Consider the following 19,029-nt stretch of genomic DNA (forward strand, 5'->3'; position numbering starts at 1 on the left):
CATGGCATACTGGAGTTGTTCAACGGATTCTAACTGAAATCAGGTCCGTGGCTCTGTAAAAGAGCCTCTTAGGTTGTAACTTTTACAGACAGGCTTACAGCTACCATTGAAGTTCTAGGTTCTAGCAGAGCCCGTCTCCTTCTCTGGTTCTAGTCAACTCCGGTCTTAGCTGTCGGACTTAGCAACAGTAACTAAGGGGGGCGGGACTTCGCGAAAGGTCATTTGTCAATGGCCCCTACCAGGATGCTCACTATAAAACGCTGTTTGGCACTTAGCTGTCGCCGTAGAGGAGGGAACACCTTAGCAACTCAAAGTTGTTACTGTTGTCAAGTTACCCTTTTCGCTAGATTTCGCTATTTAGACCAGAACAGTAAATGGCGAAAGGAGATAAAAAGAATAAAGAACCAGAAAAGACGCTAGAGGCATCGTTAGGTAGTTTGAACGCCTACACGGCAAGCGCTGGATATGATCCAGTGATGCAAACTGACGATTTGACAGCAGAGCAGGAGAATGAGTTTGCCTCAGCACCAGTCCTGTCACAAACACAACTTATCGCAGAACAAGAAGGAAAAGCTACCCTGGTCAACACAATTATTAAAAGGTTGGCTGTTTTTTCTTTTTCTTAATAGACCACCGTATTCTACATAAGATCTTGTGTCTTTGTTAATGTGTGGCCTGATAATGGCAAAAATGTCAATTGACAGATATGAAGGTGAAAAGGTTAATGGCCTGTTCATCGGCAACGGGGTCGCACATTTCCATGGAGGCCATGTTTACAAGGTATTAAGTTATCTCCATGGTTATCTCTTTAGCTACATTATTAAATCTCGATCCAGATCACAGATACACTGATACAAAATCCATTTCCTCAGGGTTTCTTTTCAGATGGACTAATGCATGGGCGTGGCATCTACATATGGGCAGATGGAGTCAAATATGAGGTAGAACTAGGCTTAATGCACTCAAAAGCTGGCTTTAAACTGTAGCTAAACTTACTATGACTATAACAGAACATTATGAATAGCCTTAATTTTTTATTACAAAGTTATTGTATGAGTTTATGTTAGAATATATCTTGAAGATAATAGGCCTACATTACAAAACCCAAAACACGCCTTAAGACTAAGGGTGATAGAGCCTTCTCTGTTGTTGCCCCCCAACTCTGGAATAGCCTACCTGTACATATTAAGTCCTCTCCAACCATTGACTGCTTTAAGTCTAACTTAAAGACTTTCATTTTCTCCCAAGCTTTTAATCTACCTTAATACCCCCACACACACACACACACACACTCTTTATTCTTTATTTTATTTTTGACCAATTTGTGTATTATTTCAATTATTTATTTATTTCCCCCCCCCCCCCATGTTATATTGTTGTTGTACCATTGTCATTGTTTTATGTTTGTTTGTAAGCACTTTGGTTCAACTCAGTTGTTTTTAAATGTGCTATAGAAATAAAGTTGACTTGACTTGACTTGACATTAATGTTATAATGATAGTTTTATTATGTTTGTACAGGGAGACTTCGTTTCAAATGTCCCCATGGGTCATGGGACCTACACATGGCTGGACGGAAGCTGTTATGAGGGTGAGGTGTTCAATGGAATTCGTCATGGAATCGGAACGTACAAATGTGGCAAAACCTCTGTAACATACAGAGGACAGTGGCACCACGGGCAGCGGCATGGCAAGGTAAAGGAATTCAGCACAAGCAAGGAGGCCATTTACATGTTTTACATTGATACATCTTGCTGTGGAACCTGCCTTCCATAGCAAGTTTGATTTTATTCTGCAAATTTTACTCTATGATAGAGTTCTATTAATAACAATAGTATACTAGACTGTGTTTAGATTTGGCCATCTTAATGAGTCACTCACTCTACGTATCCAATGCATCTGCAGATACTGTCATGGTAGCTACATGGTAGTTACAATTCTTTTGTTGAAAACAGGGTATAATGTACTACAAGCAGGAGGTGACCTCGTGGTATGAAGGAGACTGGTTCAACAACAGCAGGGAAGGATGGGGAGTGCGTTGGTATGCATATGCATATGATTCCCTGGAGCGCTTATTATGCAAAGCCACCGTATTAAAAAGATCTTATTTCCATCAGTCTGTTTCCCCATGATCTTGTGCAGTTACCCATCTGGAAACCTTTATGAGGGTCAGTGGAAGAACAACTTCAGACATGGACAGGGGCGGATGAGGTGGCTGCAGCTCGGGCAACAGTACAATGGATCATGGGAAAATGGCATTCAGGTCTGACTCAGCATGAGATAAGATAACACACGTCATTCAGTTTTGTCTTACTCTGACTAGTGTACATACAGAACAAAATACATTGTACATGGGTTGAAGTAAACCATGTAAGACTTCTTCTATGCACACAAAAGGTTTATTTGTTTACAAATGTGGTAAAAAATCTGTATTAGCAAAACTGGTGAAGTACTCACTTTCACAGATTTCAAAAAGATGAGGGGGGAGGGGGTTGGGGGGGTCAGAGAAATCAGCTTTTTGTGTGTATAGAAGAAATATCAAATGTTCATTAAATGCTAGTACATTCATAATTAATGGGAGTGAAAAAAAGCTTCTTAGAAAAAGTCACAATGATCTTGTTATTGTAAAAAGCAGAGAACAGAAATAATTCAACATCATATCATTAGGTAAACAAACGTATCATATCATTGAACTAACAAACTAACCTTGCCTGTTTCCATTTGCTTTTCGCTGTTGTGCAGCATGGGGAGGGCACCCACACGTGGTATCTAAGGAGAGTCCCTGGAACCCAGTACCCGCTGAGGAATAAGTACACAGGTGGCTTTGTGCAGGGGCTGCGTCACGGTCAAGGCACCTTCTACTATGCAAGTGGAGCTGTGTACAAGGGCGAGTGGAAGTCTAACAAAAAACATGGCCAGGTTAATAGTCATAATATCTGTATAGGTCAACTGTAAGGTGATAAACACAATATAAATATGAACCATCTGTGGTCAGTTGCTGCTCCTGTTTCTTTTACACCATTCCATGTTCATGTCATATACCAATGAAATTTGTCTGGGTTTAAACATTGCAGGGTAAGTTTATATTCAAAAATGGGCGCATATTTGAAGGGGAGTTTATTGATGATTATATGGCAGAGTTCCCCTCATTTTGTATCGATGGCCTCAAAACCCCTGACCTAAGTGGGATCCGGACACACACTCCCACCTCCTGTGAAGGTCAGTCTGAATAAAACTTACTTTCAGGAATGACAACCTCAGAGCACCATATGCATGTGCTGTAATTGGATGTTGTTGTTGTCTTCTGTAGACGATGGTCCGAGACCAGCGGTGGATTGCTCTGGTTGGACCTCAGTGCTTGGGCCGGACATGACTCTTGAAATCCACACACTGCTGGACAGACTCCCTGAGGCTCACAGAGATTTAGAAATCAAACAGGTCAGCACAATCTTCATCTCCCCCAAACCCAACCACAGCTCCATCACTGCAACCTAATGGTGTCCCAACCTTTTACATTACATTACATTACATTTGGCTGAAGCTTTTTAACCCCAAAGTGACTCCCAATAGGGAAACGATCAAGGTAGAGTGCGATAAGAACAAGTTAGCAATGAGTGCTACTTCCATGTAGTCAAATGGCATTTCTAGTCAGGTGGTAAGTGCTAGAATAGTCAGCTAGTCAGGAGGGTGTTACTGTAATCAAGTTGTGAGATGACTATGGCCTTTACCAGGAGTTGAGGGGCAGATTGAGTCAGGTAAGGCCTAACCTATCCCTAGATTTATTTTGTATTCCACACTGTCAACAGAGTTAATATACAGAGACTGAATGTAGATTGGTTGTATGTTTGTCACAAAAACGTGTCAATCAAAGGGGTAATAAATGAGTTGTGAGGAATTCTATTTGTAAACTGTATGAAATAAGTTTTCAACAAAGATGATCTTGTTGAAGAGCTTGACAATTGGTGTTCTGCTTAAAATAATGAACTGGTATAGGAGAGCTTGCTTGGTTTCATTGATAACATGGTGTCAGTGACATGCCAATTTGTGTGTGTGTGTGTGTTTGTATCAGGTGGAGTTTGCCGTGCTGCGGCACATCTCTGAGCTTCGTGGCATCTATGGTTTCTACAGCTGCCTGGGCCTCGGCGAGTCGCCGGACAACACCTTCCTACTGACACGCCTGCAGCTGTGGCGCATGCTCATGGACTGTAACATGCACCTGCAGGGCGTCACCCTGGCCCAGATGGACCGGCTCGTCAGTGGAGGTGAGGGAAACAAGTTAAAGTGATCTCGTATAGCAGAAAAAGTGCTCATTTTTTGAAGTGCACATACCTCAACTTTTGCTTCAATCTGTTTGAAATACAGGGGATATCCCACCTGAGGAGATTCACTCTCCTTTCTCCACCATGTTGCTTAGGACCTTCGTAAGCTCTTTAGTCATCCTGGCATTTCACATGTACCATAACAAAGTTGGGTAAGCAGTGTAGCACAAAGCTACAAGTCTGCTTTTGAAATTGCCTCTTTTTGTATTGCACTGTATGACCTCATATCTTCCTCCAGATCATCCGGTAATGGAATCATTGTTGCATGCTTCTCCAAGCTGATGAGAGAAAACATTATCCCTAACGCAAAACAAGTCAAAGGTACTCTAAGCATTCCAAGTTATGTGTGCACATAAGTAGGCTCTTAATTACCATAAACATGTACGTATTGTGGCAGTCATGCACCCTTGTAATCTATATAATCTATGCAGGTCTTCTATTCCGGGACTCAATGCGAGCAGTGATTGCTATGAATTATATCGATAAAAGCTGGGAGATTCACCAGGCCTTCTGTCAATACAACTCAATCACACACCTTGAGAAAACCATGACCATGAGGCAGTTCATATGGATGTTTCAGGTAATAAAGCTGATTGCGCCGTCCTCTGTGAGAAAACAGTTATCATGAATGTTTATGACCCCCAAATGGGAAATCTACTGTGGAATCCTCTCTCCACAGGATCTTGACCTATCTGACAGTGTTCTGACATCTAGAACAGTCTTGCAGATCCTGTCTCTGGAGAATCCATCGGTCTACAGTGACTCCCATAGTAATCTGGATATAGAGGTGATCTCCAAGTCTCTAAGCGATTTTTTGGAATTTGACAAGACACTAGATATTTCCAGACTGACATTAATATCTTCTTTATTACACTGCCCTCTGTGAATCTATACTGACTGTGCTTGCCGTGCCATCCTTCTGAGGAAGAAGTAGTGCTTACGCGTTTGTGCTCCGGGCACCACAGATGGTTTTCCTGGAGTTCTACGAGGCGTTACTGGGCTGTGCTGAAGTGAAGAGCCAGAGGGCCGTGCAGTCGCCAGCAGAGAGCCTGAGTGCGGCCACAAGCTCAGTGGCCGCACCGGATGGAGGGACCAGTCTACAGACCCCCCAGTGCCCCTCACCTCTGGTCAATAAAACTCTCATTACAACTTTTGTGAAGATAATCATTATACAGTGTGTGTGTGTGTGTGTGTGTTTTTTTTTTTTTTTTTTAATGTAAAGCAATTTGGTGCAATGCTGTTGCTTTTAAATGTGCTATAAAAATAAATGGACTTGACTATATAATTTATAGCTATAGTATGTTATTCAGGTGGTATTGGCTAGAGACAAATTAGATAATATATCTAATCCAAATCCACTCCTACCATGCTCAATACAGCAGTACATAATTACTTTCAGTAATATCTTCATAAAAGTTTAGGATCCAGTCTGTTACCTAACACTGAATACTGTCTGTTTCCAGGTTGGATCAGTGCTGAAGTCCTCAAACCAAACATCAGCTGAGGGGAGCAGCACTAAATCAATGAAGGTGTGTTTCACACTCCATGAGGAAGATGGGGTTTATTGGAGAGGCCTTTGACAATCTCAACTTGTTGTCTTTCTCAGGTGAGAAAATCCAAAGAGAGAGACACCCCTTGCACACCTGAGGTGATGGCTTGCAGACAGAGCCCAGCAGGTCCGTCACAAACCTAGTAAACGCATCTCAACATTTCAGTGCAACAACCCAAAAATGATTTGTATACATTCTTCTTCTTGGCTGTTCTCCCTCTAAGATTTGACCAGACCAGGGACCAGTAGCCGTGCAGAGACAGGCCACTGTGAGGCTGAACTGGTCTCGGACACCCTGGTCCAGTCCATGGCAGCTCTGGATCCTAAAGGTCTTTATCCCTCTCCAGCACAGCCTAGGGCAGGGATCACCAAATGGCGACCGTCCGAGTCCGACCGTGACGTGATCCTATCCCAGACCATAATAGCCTAATTTAGATTTTCACGTAAGATTTCAAATCTGCGCTAAATGTTTCGTTGGTTAGGATAACAGCATTTACTTCAGCAGCTTCAGGAACCATCATTTCGCTTGCTGCTACTCAGCCAGTGAAATCTATGAATTCTGATAGTCGAGTCAGTGAGTAAAGTAGCCTACTATGGGGAAGAGACTGATAGCCTGAAACGAGCCAGGAGAGGAGACGGGACGAGAAACAATCAGATGGATATCTAAGTTAACGATACGTTATATCATCGATTGCTCAAAGAGGAGGAAGCTAGACAGCGAGAACAGAGCTTTATATAACGATACGGGGGCAATACCACGCAAAACTGTCACGTCCGTAACGCCAACTAGGCTAAATATGGATGTGAGTTTTGCGCAGAATTGCCCTGGACCTCTTCTATTCTGAGACAGGCGATTTTTAAAAGCGCTAATTTGAAGCACCTTAACTAGACAAAGCATATTGAGCAAGCATAGGGTAGGCTAGGCCCATTCAACAGTGAACTGAAACCACAGAATATTTTACGATTTAAGAAGGCAATCTGATTGATCCACCACAATCTAGTTAAGCCGACATGTATTCACTGCCCAACAACGTGATGCTCCTGGGTTTCCAGGATTTCGGGTCAACATAAAAAAAAAAAATAAAAAAAAATAAATTAAACTTGCTGATTAATGGGTTCAATGAACCAGCCTTGTCTCAGCTCAAATTTTATTTTAAGTTCACGTTAAGATCTTAAAAATAGCCAAGGCTACTCAGTTTTTCTCCCCAATCACTCTTATCTTGCCTTATTTCACCTCATTTCGAATGTTGCCTTTTAGGCTACTTATTTTATTTCACATTAAACATTAGGCCTAGGCCTACAATCTTCTTGAATTTCCCCTTGGGGATCAAGAAAGTATCTTTCTATCTATCTATCTATCTATCTACAACTAGGCTCCATCCATCCATCCTAATATTATATATACACAGTGGCGATTCTAGACATTTTTAACAAGGGTGGCACTAGTGAGGCACTGATTCGAGGGTGGCATGAGGCAAAACATCCAGATAAACAGAAACAGGCTCAAGATGTGAAATTAGCACAAATACATTAGGGAAACCAGATGCAAACACCATACTCATAAATTGAAGGACAAAAAAACACAAATACCTTACTCTCACATAAAATGTCTTTGTATTTGAATAACATGTAATACAAACATATTAAAGTTAATTATCTAAGTTGTCTGTCACTGGGCTATGCTGTTCTAAAACAAATTCCATCATGGGGACATTAAAATATAATCAATTTGATTATATTACTGTAAATGAAGATATACAAAATATACTCATCCAAGACATTTCCCCCACTCTATGGCCATCTATTTTTGTAGCTGTTACAATAATTTGACCTGCTTTTTTGTCTATTTGTTTATTTTCTCAAGAAACTTGAGGTTGGTATGAAGGAGTGTATTGTGTATGTGAGCAATTTCATCTTCCTGAATCTCAATATTCTGATCACAACAACTCTGGGCAAATTACAAGTCAGCACCAGTGCTGCATTCATTGTTTTGCACTTTTATAATCACATCTCCAAAAGTAGGTTATTGGTTTTACCAAAATAATTTGGCACTATTTTTAAACTACAAACCTATAAAGTATTTTGATACAAAATATGATGCCATTTTTTTCCAACTAAATAAAATAAAAATGACAACATACTATTTTTTATTTTACATACATGTATCAGACATACTGCCTATCCCTGGCTGTTGGCTGCAGCAACTCAAGCTAGGTAGTACTGATTGTTTTGTGTTTGTTAGTTTTGATCCAATTTGACAGCTTTGCTATGTTGCCCACCCAAAATTTCTACCAGCCCACCCAAATATAATAGCCTAGCCTAGGTTAGAACCAGCCCTGCCCTGCATGGAGACATATTTTACAATAATAATGGAGAAAATTTTAGCAAAACTTTAGGTTTTTGTTAACGGAATCTCCCGATCCTCATTCATCTATTTGCGCAACAGCCCACATTCTGCCTTTAATCCAGCGAGACAAGTGAAAGAAATGTTTGGTTTTTTTTTAAAGCCGTCATCGTCATAGGCACGATATTTAGGCTACCTCTGTTAAGCCTACACAAAGTTGCGTATTAAGGAGTATTTCCTGATCGGGAAACCCTTCGCTCAAGAGTTCAATTGTGCCGCAGGCCAATAAAGGCAAGTGTGTTTGCCACTTACATTTCTGACGTCTGACACTTCACACTGCTGCAAGTGCATCAAGAAAGGTCCCGCCTTACACCATGTTAATGGCCAATCGTAGACTAGGATTTGGGGTGGCCAATCGAATCTCAAGGGTGGCCTGTGCCACCCGGAGCCACCCCTCTGGCTCTGCCCCTGTATATATATATTATACATACATACATATACATAGCCTAAACATTATGATGCTCCGGACCTTTGCTTGAGGAAATTTTCCGTAACTGGACCTCGCTGAAGATTAATTGAATATCCCTGGCCTAGGGTGTAGACCACAATTGTTTGTAACCATTTTTTTCAGTGGAAATGGAAGTTGAGGTTTTTTTTACAGTCAATAGACTTACTATAAGTACTGTTCAGTCCTTCAAAGACAAACTGAAAAATACTTTTACAGTTTTGGGTATGTTTCTTCAAAGTTTTTTTTAAAGACCCTTTCATTTATTAGCCAGGGTTTACTTTTCAAAACTCATTATGGCACTATGTTTTTTTTATATAATAATGAAATGCCATACTCTTCATAAGGCCTTGGTAGCATGTGTTGTTTGCTTGTTTGTAAACAACTTCCCTGAGGCAATGGCCTGAGATATGATGGACTATAAAAGGTAGAGGTGTTTGTTTCCAGAGCCTCTACTGCTGGGGGGCACTGATGGCGGCGAGCTGGAGAGCTGGATTCACTGGACACACCATTTCTTCAGCAAGAGCTTCTTCTCCGCCTATGAGCACATGCTGCTGCTGAGGAGGGAGGTGGAGGAGGAGATGCTCAGGGAGGCGGCCAGTACACAGACCGCTCTCGCAAAGGCCAAAAAGGCAGCCAGGTACAGCCAGAGTAATCGTAATAATAATAATAATAATAATAATAAATGGCAGCTCGTGTTGAAGTTGAATCGGTATAGTACGCTAAAGAGCTGGTCCACCTACGATACAGTATGTTGGTTGCCAGCATGTGGTGCTTAAAGCAAGTAAATCCACTTTCTTCAATTAAATCAACTTGATTTAAGTATGACTTAAGACCTGGGAAAGACAATAAATGCATCTTGGCAGTAATGTATTCCATTACATCATAATTTAGTGGAGTAGCATGTTTGGCGTTCACAACTTTCAGAATTACATTTTTCTTGACCTGTACAATTGAGATATCAGCTCAAACTGCTTTTCAACCTTCTTTGTGTCAATAAATAGGGACAGAAGCTCCCATTTTTTTTATTATTTGAAAATTAAATGTTTTGCTTTTTTGTTTTTAAAAGTGGTTGTGGATCTCCATGCTAACACCTCTATGGCTGCGTTGCAGGCTACGGGAGCAGTGGGAGGCAGAAGAGAGGCGCAAGGAGGAAGAGGAGGATGAAGAGGCTGAGAGAGCGGAGGCCCAGGAGGAAGACCACGCCATCGCCTCAGCACTGACCACGCCTGTGGCCTCCGCCACCTCCATTGGCCTGCCGAAACACTCCCCGAGCAGCGTCAAAAGCAAGAAGAAGAAATGAGACCACAACGTCAATGGAGAAACTAAGTGTTTATTTAAACCAGTCAAATAGCAATGAAGTAAAAAAAAAATTATATATATATAAAACAAAATATTTTTCTTTTGTCGCTAGTTGTGAGTTGGTGGGGTAAAGGACATCAGGTCATTCTCACATAATGCCCGAGGCACGCAGTCCTTCAACTCAACAGGGGTGAAGAGTAACAGGTTTGACTGAACTGACTGCAAGGCAGAAAACAGACAACAATGCAATTCAATTATTTTAAAAGTTACTTCATCTATGATCAAATATGACACTAACAAATCAAATATGACACATGAAAATATAGGACTAAAAGGAAATCCCTAATGCTATCCACCAGTCTCCTTGGGGTGCTGCAGTAAAGAAGAAAACGGGTAAACCTTCCGGTGAGGTGGTGGAAGTAGTATACCTGTGGTCTTCTGTGTGCTAGTTAGCGAAGAGGCAAATTATTTCTCGGTTATTATTTACTGTGTAGAGTCGCAAACCTTTATGGAGAGATGTTACGGAGCTCAGGGACAACACGTGCTGTTTGTGGTTGTACATATAACTGGACTACACTAATACATTTTTTTTTTTAACTAAAACTAAATCGGTGTTCCTACCGAAGATGGTATAGTTTCCATCTCCTCCCAAAAGACGACAAATCAAAAAGAATATGTCTGAAGAACTTAAGACTTAAAAAAGCCCCCCCAAACACATCCCATTCGTTATACTGAGAAGCGGATGTTGCCAAGACACTAGCTATTTCCAAATTGACATTTCTTCTTTATTACACTTATTATGCAAGGCCTCATGGGATGTAGGAAACTTGTGGATAGAAAAGTGAATAAATAATGAAAAAGAAAGGTGAAGATTGACTAGTGATTAATATTAACCTGTTCCATCTGTGGGGTGAAGAGTGGGGACATCCTTGGTAGTGCTGGGTGGGGGTGGGGGGTGAGGAGGAGTGAAGAGAGTGAAGGTGTTAGATTCTAAAACAGCTTCAACACCATTATAAACCAAACCAGTTAAACTAACACCACAAAGCTGTGATTCTGATGTTAAAGGAGCAGTGTGAAACTCTAGGCTTTGAATGGTCTTGAACACAGACACACAACACTCCTCCATTGACTTTGTCTATCTTCAGTTAATATTTGACCAACACAGAATAAAGGCCATTTTTGACATTACATCAAAATGGATGTTTCTTCACATTCTGTTGATCATTCATTGTTGAATGTTGTAAACCAGAAAAACACTCCACACCTTCAACCCAAGTTACTCTAGTTGTGTCAATCATATATACCGGTTGGGGTCTGCAGTAGAGCGTCCTGCCTCTCGACCTCTGGGCTCTCCATCTCGGCGTCCACTGCCATGGGGGAGAAGGTCTCTGAGGGGGCACTAGGAGACAGGCTCACCCGCGCGGTGGGCTGGAGGTAGCGCTCAAAGTCCAGCCCAGGAACATCCTGTGTCCATCCACACAAACCCTCAGGAAATTATTAACTTGACACTTTGCCACATCCCAAAAAATGTAAAGATCTAAACGTATCTAGTCTTTTATTGTGCTTCTCCTCCATCTAAAGAGTAACAATCTTTAAAGGGAGGGTCTTCAATGATTTATGAAATGTTAACTGTTCAGAGATGATAAATCCCTCACCTCTGTGCAAGACGTCTCCGGAGTCGCACTCATGTCAACATCTGCAAGAATGCTGAGAAAGAGAGCTGACATTAGATTACATTTCCCACTGGGTTGCTTTACACATTCAGTTAATCAGCCTCCTTCCTACTTCCAATCCTAGGTCCCAGAGGAATAACAGGGGTCCCTTACCTCACAGCTCCTGCTGGGCTGGCGTGGCTGTCGACTGTGGGGAGACGCTGCTCTGCGTCGGGGGAGGAGACCAGCAGGCTGGGGTGGAGGCTGGGGGCAACTTCTGACGTCGAGCGAGGGGATCCGTCTGTGTCCGGGGCCTGGGGACTGAGCCGCGACAGGCCGGCAGGACACGAGCGCTCCGGGGAGAAGCTCAGGGCCAGGCTGGTTGGGTCCGGACTGTGAGAGGAGGAGGAGGCGGCGGCGGCTGGAGGGACGCTTGGCTGAGGGGTGCGGGCCGGGGACGGGTTGGGCAGACGTGCTGGGGTGGTGACGGGGGTTACGCGGGGGAAAGGAGAGGCGTGGACGGGGAGGGTGGAGCGCCGGTGCCTGCTGGGGGTCATAAGCAAGGAGGCAGCGGGGGTCGCGCTCAGCCGGGACGCTCCTAGGTAGAGGCAACCAGCAGACATTTCCCAAAACATTCATTTTATTTTCTTATAGACAATCCTCGGAAGAGGGCACAGTACACTGTGGCTATTTTGTCAGAGTCCATCACAACTTACAAGCTTTGTTATACAACTATGAACGAAGTGAGATCAAATAATAATAAATAACCGCTAATTAAAAAAAAAAAAAAAAAAAGTTGGACACAGTAAGAGATGGCTGGTTCCCTTACCAGCTGTCTTCAGTGGGCTCTCAACCTGGAAGAAGCCTCCATTGAACACCACAATGTCTGCGGGCTTAAGTTTAGACGGGGTGTCCAAGGCAGGGGTGCTGTCCGGAACACTGGCCGCTGCCTGCGCTGCCTTCTCTGCCTCAGCCTGCTGCTGCTTGGCCTTCATGGCTGCTTTGATGGCAGCGAGGCGACTCTTGGCTGCTGCGTTACCTGCAGCACCTGCAGCCGGCCTGCCAGTGGCACCTGCTATAGGGGGTTTCTGTGGGGAGACAAATGGAGCCTCAATTAACTAAACGGTGCTTACACACAGTTGCATTCCGTCAACGCATGCCAGTGGGTGTTCCCGGCGACCGGGGTGTGTAGCCTACTATGCAAATGCCTTGAAGTAGGCCTAGAACCGTAATTTGATTGGCTGGCGTCATCCGTTGCTCACCGTCGGTGCAGCAAAAGTTGAACTTTGACGCAAGCGACGGGAGCAACGCGACGCAACGGACCCACAATTCAGTTCGGCAACGGATGACGTAAGCCCCTATAAAGTGGATGGGATGCGTCTCAAGCACTGCACCGCACACAACTGTGTGTAGGAGCCGTAAGGCTAATTTAATACCTCGGCAAAATCAATTGGCTAATTCAATTTATGCCAGTACCAAGGTGGGACACAAGCAGGTTACTTCCCAAAGCAGCCTCACCTTAACAAGCTTCTTCTGCCGTGGTGCTGGTTTGCTCTCCTCTGTCCAGCCCCGTCCCTCTGCTTCCTTCAAAGCTTTGAACTTCCGGTCAACGTCCTCCACCTGGAAGTACACCATATCCCAGAATCCCTGGAGGTCGGTGCAGGTGGTGATCTTCTCGCCGCGGCCAAACTCGCAGTCGTCCACCAGACCACTGAACTGACCGAAGCGCTCCTTCATCAGGAGCCGGGCCTGTCCCACAGCTGTCCGCATGCGCTCTCTCACTGATGGGCACAGGAGGAAACATTTGCATGTGTTCACTGAATCAATTCAGTATTTCATTCTTTTTAGGGGGGTGCACACCTATTGAGTCATTTCCACACAAATTCACTTTTCAATCTCCATACTCACTTTCTTCTGGGATGGAGGAGTCCTCAAAGTGCACTTCCCACTGTTCTGAGAGTTCTGTTAACCTCTGAGTCTCACTGACCATCACAGCCCTGAAATAAAGAGTTCAGTTATATTAGTTATAACAGCCTCCAATGCCACCAAAAATCACAAGTTTATCTTACTGTTAACTCATTGTTTGTTATGTTTCTGTTCAGAATGGAACCTAACCAAAAAAATAAAGGCAATTTACCATGTAAGCAATTCAGGCAGCAGCAAAAGTCTACGGAATCACTGTACAAGATCAGAGTTTACTAAAACAAATCGACATTCTGACTACCAGCACATGTACACCTCACAAAAGTGAACAAGTGACAAAGCGACTTGGGGTCAAGTTCAATTGCTTTGTGTTTGTATTTTCAACCATAAGGTACACCACAACTGGATCCAATAAAAGAAAACACTGTGTGGATTGACTGCACCCTACATGCAAGTCAGTGTTTGAACAGGTCACAACAGCAAAATCCTAAGCGTGATGCTCCATATATGAACCCTTTTCACAGCACAAACACTACCTGGGTGCATCCAATGAGTGCCCTGACTGAGACCCACCTGAAGTAGGGGACTCCATGCTGTTCCTCCTGCTGGTCAGAAGGAGGCGCTGCAGACCCACAGTCAGCTGCTGCTGCAGCAGTAGCACCATCAGAGCAGGGAGGTGGGGAGGAGGAGGAGGAAAGAGGCTGAGAGGAGGCAGGAGGTGGTGAGGCAGAGGAAACAGGTGAGATAGAGGAGGTCGGAATGCTGGGAGGAGGAGAGGAGGGAGCAGAAGGAGGGTCCATGGGCACGTCGGCCTCCAGTTGGGCTTCAAAGCTGTGGATATTGAGAGAACGTAATGTTACATCTAGGGCTGTAACTATTAAAGCCATCGCCAAGAATTTTGGTAATCCATTAATTGGTTTGAGCAATTAATAATATAAAACACCACATTTGAGAACGTCAACTTTGGCTTTCGAGAAACACTGATCAACAAGCTGGGAGCCACTTGAAGCCTTATATAGAAATGATGATAATGACTGAAGTGAACAGAGTGGAGCGCTGCTGTATGACAGGGAGGCGGGTACCTGGGGGCAGTGACTGCGCTGGCTTTGTCGGTGGATGGTGGGGCAGGCTGGAGCATCGGGAGGCCTACGGGGGCCTGGAACATAAAGCCCTCAGGGGCAAAGGAGGAGGGTGCCACGGATTCGGCCTCCGCCTGGACAGGGTCTTCCTCTGGGGCAGTCACTGGCTGAGGTGCAGGGGAGTCCACAGGACAACTCTCCTCTTCCTAAATATGGATGGAAAGTTATTTATTCATTCATTATTATTTGTTACATCAGATTTTACATCAAACATAAAAAAATACTAATCAAATACATCGTCATCATTTTAAACACTTAGGAGAAAGCCGTAGGTTCTCACCTTTTTCTCATCACTCTGTATCCTTTCTTTTGTGTCCTCTGTGGAAAAAGGATCAAACAATGAAGTTAATGTTAGTGATGGGACATTCGACACTGAGGCACCGAAGCTTGTATCACTCCCGTGAAGCAAATTGTTTCGAGACAGTGTGTTGGACTTTTTAAAGTTTTGAAGTCAAATTTAAAATATTTTTTGTTATTGCATAAGCCTAATAAAAATTCCTTGTATAGTGACTCACAGGGATTGAACCCACGTCGACAGATTTATCGTCCTCATCACTACCTCTACTCTATCGTAGACATATGGCAAGAATGGATGTTCGCGATTACAATCAGGAAGAAGCTTCAAAAGGCTTCGTTCGCCCATCACTAGTTAATGTATAGACAGTACACACACACACACACACACACACATACAGCTAATAAACCTATGGCAGCCTGAACGGACCAGAGGTGGTCAATGGGTCCTGTCAGTGGTTAGTTACCTTTTGGCTCCTTCTCCTGACCTGCAGATGGCACTTTCTGCTGCTTCACCGTGGATCTTGTTTTAGAATTGCTTCTGGTTTTCAAATCTTAATACAAAATAAAATGTACATTTTTATATGAAACTATTACTGCTTTTACTCAATAAAAAAAGTTAAAGTACATCTGGATTACATAAGGCAAACTGCTTTGAGTAAACACCTGATGTAGGCTTGGCTGCTGCCCTTGTTGGTCTGGTGGTTCTTGTGACAGATTCAACTGAAGAACAGAAAACACCCAAATGTCAGAGATACGTAGGAAACCAAGGTATGTACTTCTTTGTAATAAATAAATAAAAACAAACAAACAAAAAAGGGCCACATCAAACCTGCTGCAGCTTTAGGCTTGGTCACGGCGGTCGTCGCTGCAACTGGAGGAACCCTCGTCTGTCCCCTGGTGCTGAGAGGCCTCCTGACCACTGGCTCTGTGTGTGGACAGAGAAGCAAAAGAGTTTTAAGGAGATTAAATGAGCACACAACATGCAGACATATGCCGTCATCATGTCATCAGCTGAAGGCATGATCCACTATAAAAGCCAGGACATGTATAAAGAGTCTTTCCTGGCTTACCTTTCTTTGGCGCAGACTTCTGGGTTGCAGTCTGTAAGGTTTGGAAGAGAACAAATGAGGCTCAATCAGTAAATGGGTGGTAACGGGTAGGGGACAGTGGAACCAGTAGAGTGAGATGCTAACAACCGCAAGGCTCTATTGTTTACTGCTATGAGGCATACTGCCTGAGAGTATAAATGACTAGAGAGAGTGGACAGCTTTGTTTGCGATCACTAGATTGTTTTTTTATTTACCTTCTGCTGCAGTGGCTGAAGAGGAGTCTGCTGTGGTTGCTTCATAGATCGAGTGACGCGTGTGGACAGCACTGGCTCAGGGTTCTGCTTTTGGGATTTGGACAGAACGAGGGCCATGATGAGCGACACAGATTTATTCACCAACATCACAAGACCATAAAAGACTGAAACCACTTAAAAACAAACAAAAACGCAATCTGTCCCACAAAGACATGGCCCTTCCTCAGTTTAAGGTCAGGGACAATGTTCCTTTTCAGAGCCACATAATCAAATAGGAAAGGGCCTATTCCATAAGCTACTAAAGTGTAAGCTCCTCTTTCAGGTTATACAGCACAGCATGTACAGGACAGCAGCACTCACCTTTGCTTTAGTGGGGGCTTGTGAGTTGGCAAACGCAGGCTGCCTGTGCTGGTAGAGGCCACATTTAAACACGCCTTTCTTTTCCTTCTCCCGACGCTCTTTCTCCTTCTGGAGCTCCTTGGCTTCCTTGTACCGAGCAAGCATCTTCTTCCTCTCCTCCACAGCACTGGTAGCATCTACTGGAAAGCAAATCATTGACATTGGAAACATGTGAATGGTTGGAGGTTTCTGCAAGATTTATCAGCACAGGTTTAGTCTTTTCACAATCAATCAAACCTGTTTGGGGGGCCTTTCCACAATCTATTGTTCCCTGAAGAGGTTGTGTCATGTTTGTAAACAAAGATGCCCATCTTCAATAATAGGTTAGATTGAAATCAACCAGGTATTTTAAATATCGGCATGATTCCTATATAGACTATTGCAACTTTCTTATATTTAAAATCAGTGAATAACATGAAGAAACTTGAAACACTGAATTTTGTTGCACAAAGGTTCTGTTTGTGACTTCTGCAATTACATTATATGGACTCCATAATGTCTACCAGGCTATACACTAACTATGAAACTATTCTGAATAAGTACTGTGGAAAAAACAGCAATAAATGGCAATAAAATTGCAGACTGTCCTGGTCTTGAAATGGAGGAGGGCGAGGTTCACCTGGTTTCAGTGCTTTGGTTTTAGCCACCTTCTCTTCAAGAACTGCAACTGACTTCTCCAGCATGGAAATATCTTGCTCTTGCAAGTCTTCCAGCTGCCTGCGAAGGTTGTGAACTTTCGTGCGGTTCTCCTTCTGGGACTGGGACCGCCTGCGGGACATCTTCACTCTCAGCATAGACACGCTGTTGTCCCGCTGGTGCAGGAATGCAAAGCGAGACTCCATCCTAAAGGCGATAAACATGACATGGTATGAATACTACTGTGTAAAATAACCGCAATCTGGAACAGAGCTCTGTGGCACACTGCATACTGAAACTTTCTGGGTGTTCTACACAGGACCAGTGTAGTGCTTAGAAGTGTGGTGCCCTTTCTTGCTCGCAATAGAGGCAGACTGGCAAAATGCTCTGATCCATCATCAGGACCGAGAGTCAATACATTTGTAACAGAAATCCACAATGTTGTGACATGGTCCACCCTGGCTTAGCTTATTTTGCTTTGCACAATTTGAAGTGAAGACAGGGAAAACACACCAGTATCACCAGACATTGTGGAAATCAGAGTAACTTTACAAGAGCAGGGCTGTATTCCAATCAGGTGGTTTAGTGACAGATCGGGGTAAGTTAACCCAGATGAAGTGTTAAAGCTCCAAATAGAGAAGCCTTTTGCCTTTGTTTAATTTGGATATTAAACCCTCGGGCTATTCTGTTATCAGGTTTACAACTTTGCAACTAAACCACCTACTTGGAATCATGACCAGGTGAAAAAGGAAAATGCAGTGGTCATCTCTCTCTTTCTGCAGACATTTTCTGGGTGAGTTCAGGTGTCTTGTTAAGTAATCTTTAAAAGTGCTGCAAAGTCAGTTTGGTGCAAGTAATGATCAAAAACAAGGGCTGGGCCCCACGTTGCTGTAACTTTATGATCAGCCTAACTGTTACTTTTTTTAATCAAAGATGAAAAGCGGGCTGTAACGTTAATGTAATGAAAATCCTGCCGCTGCGACAAAATGTCAGAAAATACAAATGTTCAATCAAACAATGTAACTCAATTATTTACTTCTCATCAGATAATCAGGCGACTAAGCAGCATAGGTTTCCCCAAATGGAATTGAACGTTAAAACACACATGTAGTTACACAGGGTTAAATCGGAGGGGTGTTTCATTGTGTGGGAACCCATAGGGCGCAAGACGCTGTTTGTTTGGTAGTAAACAGCACAAACCATTCGAAGCAGGCAAAATGAGTACCACTAGCAAAGTATGCTAGTTCGCTTGAATACGAAATAACACAAAAACAGGCTTCACAATGGTTTGACTGTTAAATATCCACCAGTTTGCATGCTAGCATAACTAAAGGAAGGCAAAAGGTTATGTTGAGGTTACCCTGACGAAGAGGATGTTTAAAACTATGTTGATTCGCGCAATAACGGACCCACTACATCCATAATGTTAATAACAAAACAATTAAAACAAAAACAAGTTACCTTGACGTTAAATCCACTGGTAGCGATCCAAAAATTTGAACAACCCTACCTAACGCAACTTGTCCTACGCGGAAACTGACAACAAACAAGATGGCGGGCAAGATTTGAAAATCATAGTGTTTCTTGGTTGGCTGCTGAGGAGTGGAGATGCAGTTTTGATTGGCTGAAACGCATTGACGAGCTCTCTACCCGCCGTAGCGA

At 43.3% G+C, this 19,029-nt stretch overlaps 2 protein-coding genes across 5 annotated transcripts; one reads left to right on the top strand and one right to left on the bottom strand.

Annotated features, from left to right (window-relative positions):
- Nucleotides 1-263: 263 nt before the first annotated feature.
- rsph10b (radial spoke head 10 homolog B) lies at nucleotides 264-11,214 on the top strand. The gene is made up of 20 exons (XM_048233903.1): nucleotides 264-601; nucleotides 705-780; nucleotides 873-941; nucleotides 1,521-1,694; nucleotides 1,955-2,040; nucleotides 2,142-2,262; nucleotides 2,742-2,918; nucleotides 3,074-3,218; nucleotides 3,310-3,437; nucleotides 4,069-4,261; nucleotides 4,362-4,470; nucleotides 4,557-4,639; nucleotides 4,750-4,898; nucleotides 4,998-5,105; nucleotides 5,284-5,445; nucleotides 5,782-5,847; nucleotides 5,925-5,994; nucleotides 6,092-6,196; nucleotides 9,164-9,356; nucleotides 9,830-11,214. The coding sequence occupies exons 1-20, from the start codon at nucleotides 375-377 to the stop codon at nucleotides 10,017-10,019; spliced, it is 2,631 nt and encodes an 876-aa protein (XP_048089860.1). The 5' UTR covers nucleotides 264-374; the 3' UTR covers nucleotides 10,020-11,214.
- dlgap5 (discs, large (Drosophila) homolog-associated protein 5) lies at nucleotides 10,030-18,922 on the bottom strand. 4 transcript variants are annotated; one of them, XM_048233901.1, is made up of 19 exons: nucleotides 18,829-18,922; nucleotides 17,351-17,574; nucleotides 16,693-16,868; nucleotides 16,333-16,419; nucleotides 16,100-16,130; nucleotides 15,859-15,954; nucleotides 15,693-15,749; nucleotides 15,494-15,580; nucleotides 15,013-15,050; nucleotides 14,676-14,878; nucleotides 14,167-14,424; nucleotides 13,579-13,667; nucleotides 13,189-13,451; nucleotides 12,500-12,758; nucleotides 11,845-12,268; nucleotides 11,674-11,725; nucleotides 11,323-11,482; nucleotides 10,913-10,956; nucleotides 10,030-10,237 (listed from the first exon to the last, which is right to left on the bottom strand). In XM_048233901.1, exons 2-19 carry the CDS (start codon nucleotides 17,571-17,573, stop codon nucleotides 10,127-10,129), a joined length of 2,658 nt encoding a protein of 885 aa, XP_048089858.1. In that variant the 5' UTR covers nucleotide 17,574; nucleotides 18,829-18,922; the 3' UTR covers nucleotides 10,030-10,126. The 4 variants fall into 4 exon arrangements, with proteins under 4 accessions (XP_048089858.1, XP_048089857.1, XP_048089856.1 ...); XM_048233900.1 differs by having other exon boundaries at nucleotides 16,333-16,416; nucleotides 16,693-16,871; XM_048233899.1 differs by having other exon boundaries at nucleotides 16,693-16,871.
- Nucleotides 18,923-19,029: the final 107 nt, after the last annotated feature.

The sequence above is a fragment of the Alosa alosa genome, chromosome 22 (genome assembly GCF_017589495.1).
Source record: "Alosa alosa isolate M-15738 ecotype Scorff River chromosome 22, AALO_Geno_1.1, whole genome shotgun sequence".
In the NCBI taxonomy this organism is placed as follows: domain Eukaryota; kingdom Metazoa; phylum Chordata; class Actinopteri; order Clupeiformes; family Clupeidae; genus Alosa; species Alosa alosa.

What these genes read in the sequence shown, in the direction of transcription:
- rsph10b (XM_048233903.1), top strand. Translation starts at nt 375, where the DNA reads ATGGCGAAAGGAGATAAAAAGAATAAAGAACCAGAAAAGACGCTAGAG. An exon ending in CAGATGGAGTCAAATATGAG is followed by an intron (nt 942 to 1,520) that starts GTAGAACTAGGC and finishes ATGTTTGTACAG; the next exon opens with GGAGACTTCGTTTCAAATGT. An exon ending in GAGATTTAGAAATCAAACAG is followed by an intron (nt 3,438 to 4,068) that starts GTCAGCACAATC and finishes TGTTTGTATCAG; the next exon opens with GTGGAGTTTGCCGTGCTGCG.
- dlgap5 (XM_048233899.1), bottom strand. Translation starts at nt 17,573, where the DNA reads ATGGAGTCTCGCTTTGCATTCCTGCACCAGCGGGACAACAGCGTGTCT. An exon ending in AGCAGCCAAGCCTACATCAG is followed by an intron (nt 15,581 to 15,692) that starts GTGTTTACTCAA and finishes TTTTGTATTAAG; the next exon opens with ATTTGAAAACCAGAAGCAAT. An exon ending in CATGGAGTCCCCTACTTCAG is followed by an intron (nt 13,668 to 14,166) that starts GTGGGTCTCAGT and finishes TCTTTATTTCAG; the next exon opens with GGCTGTGATGGTCAGTGAGA.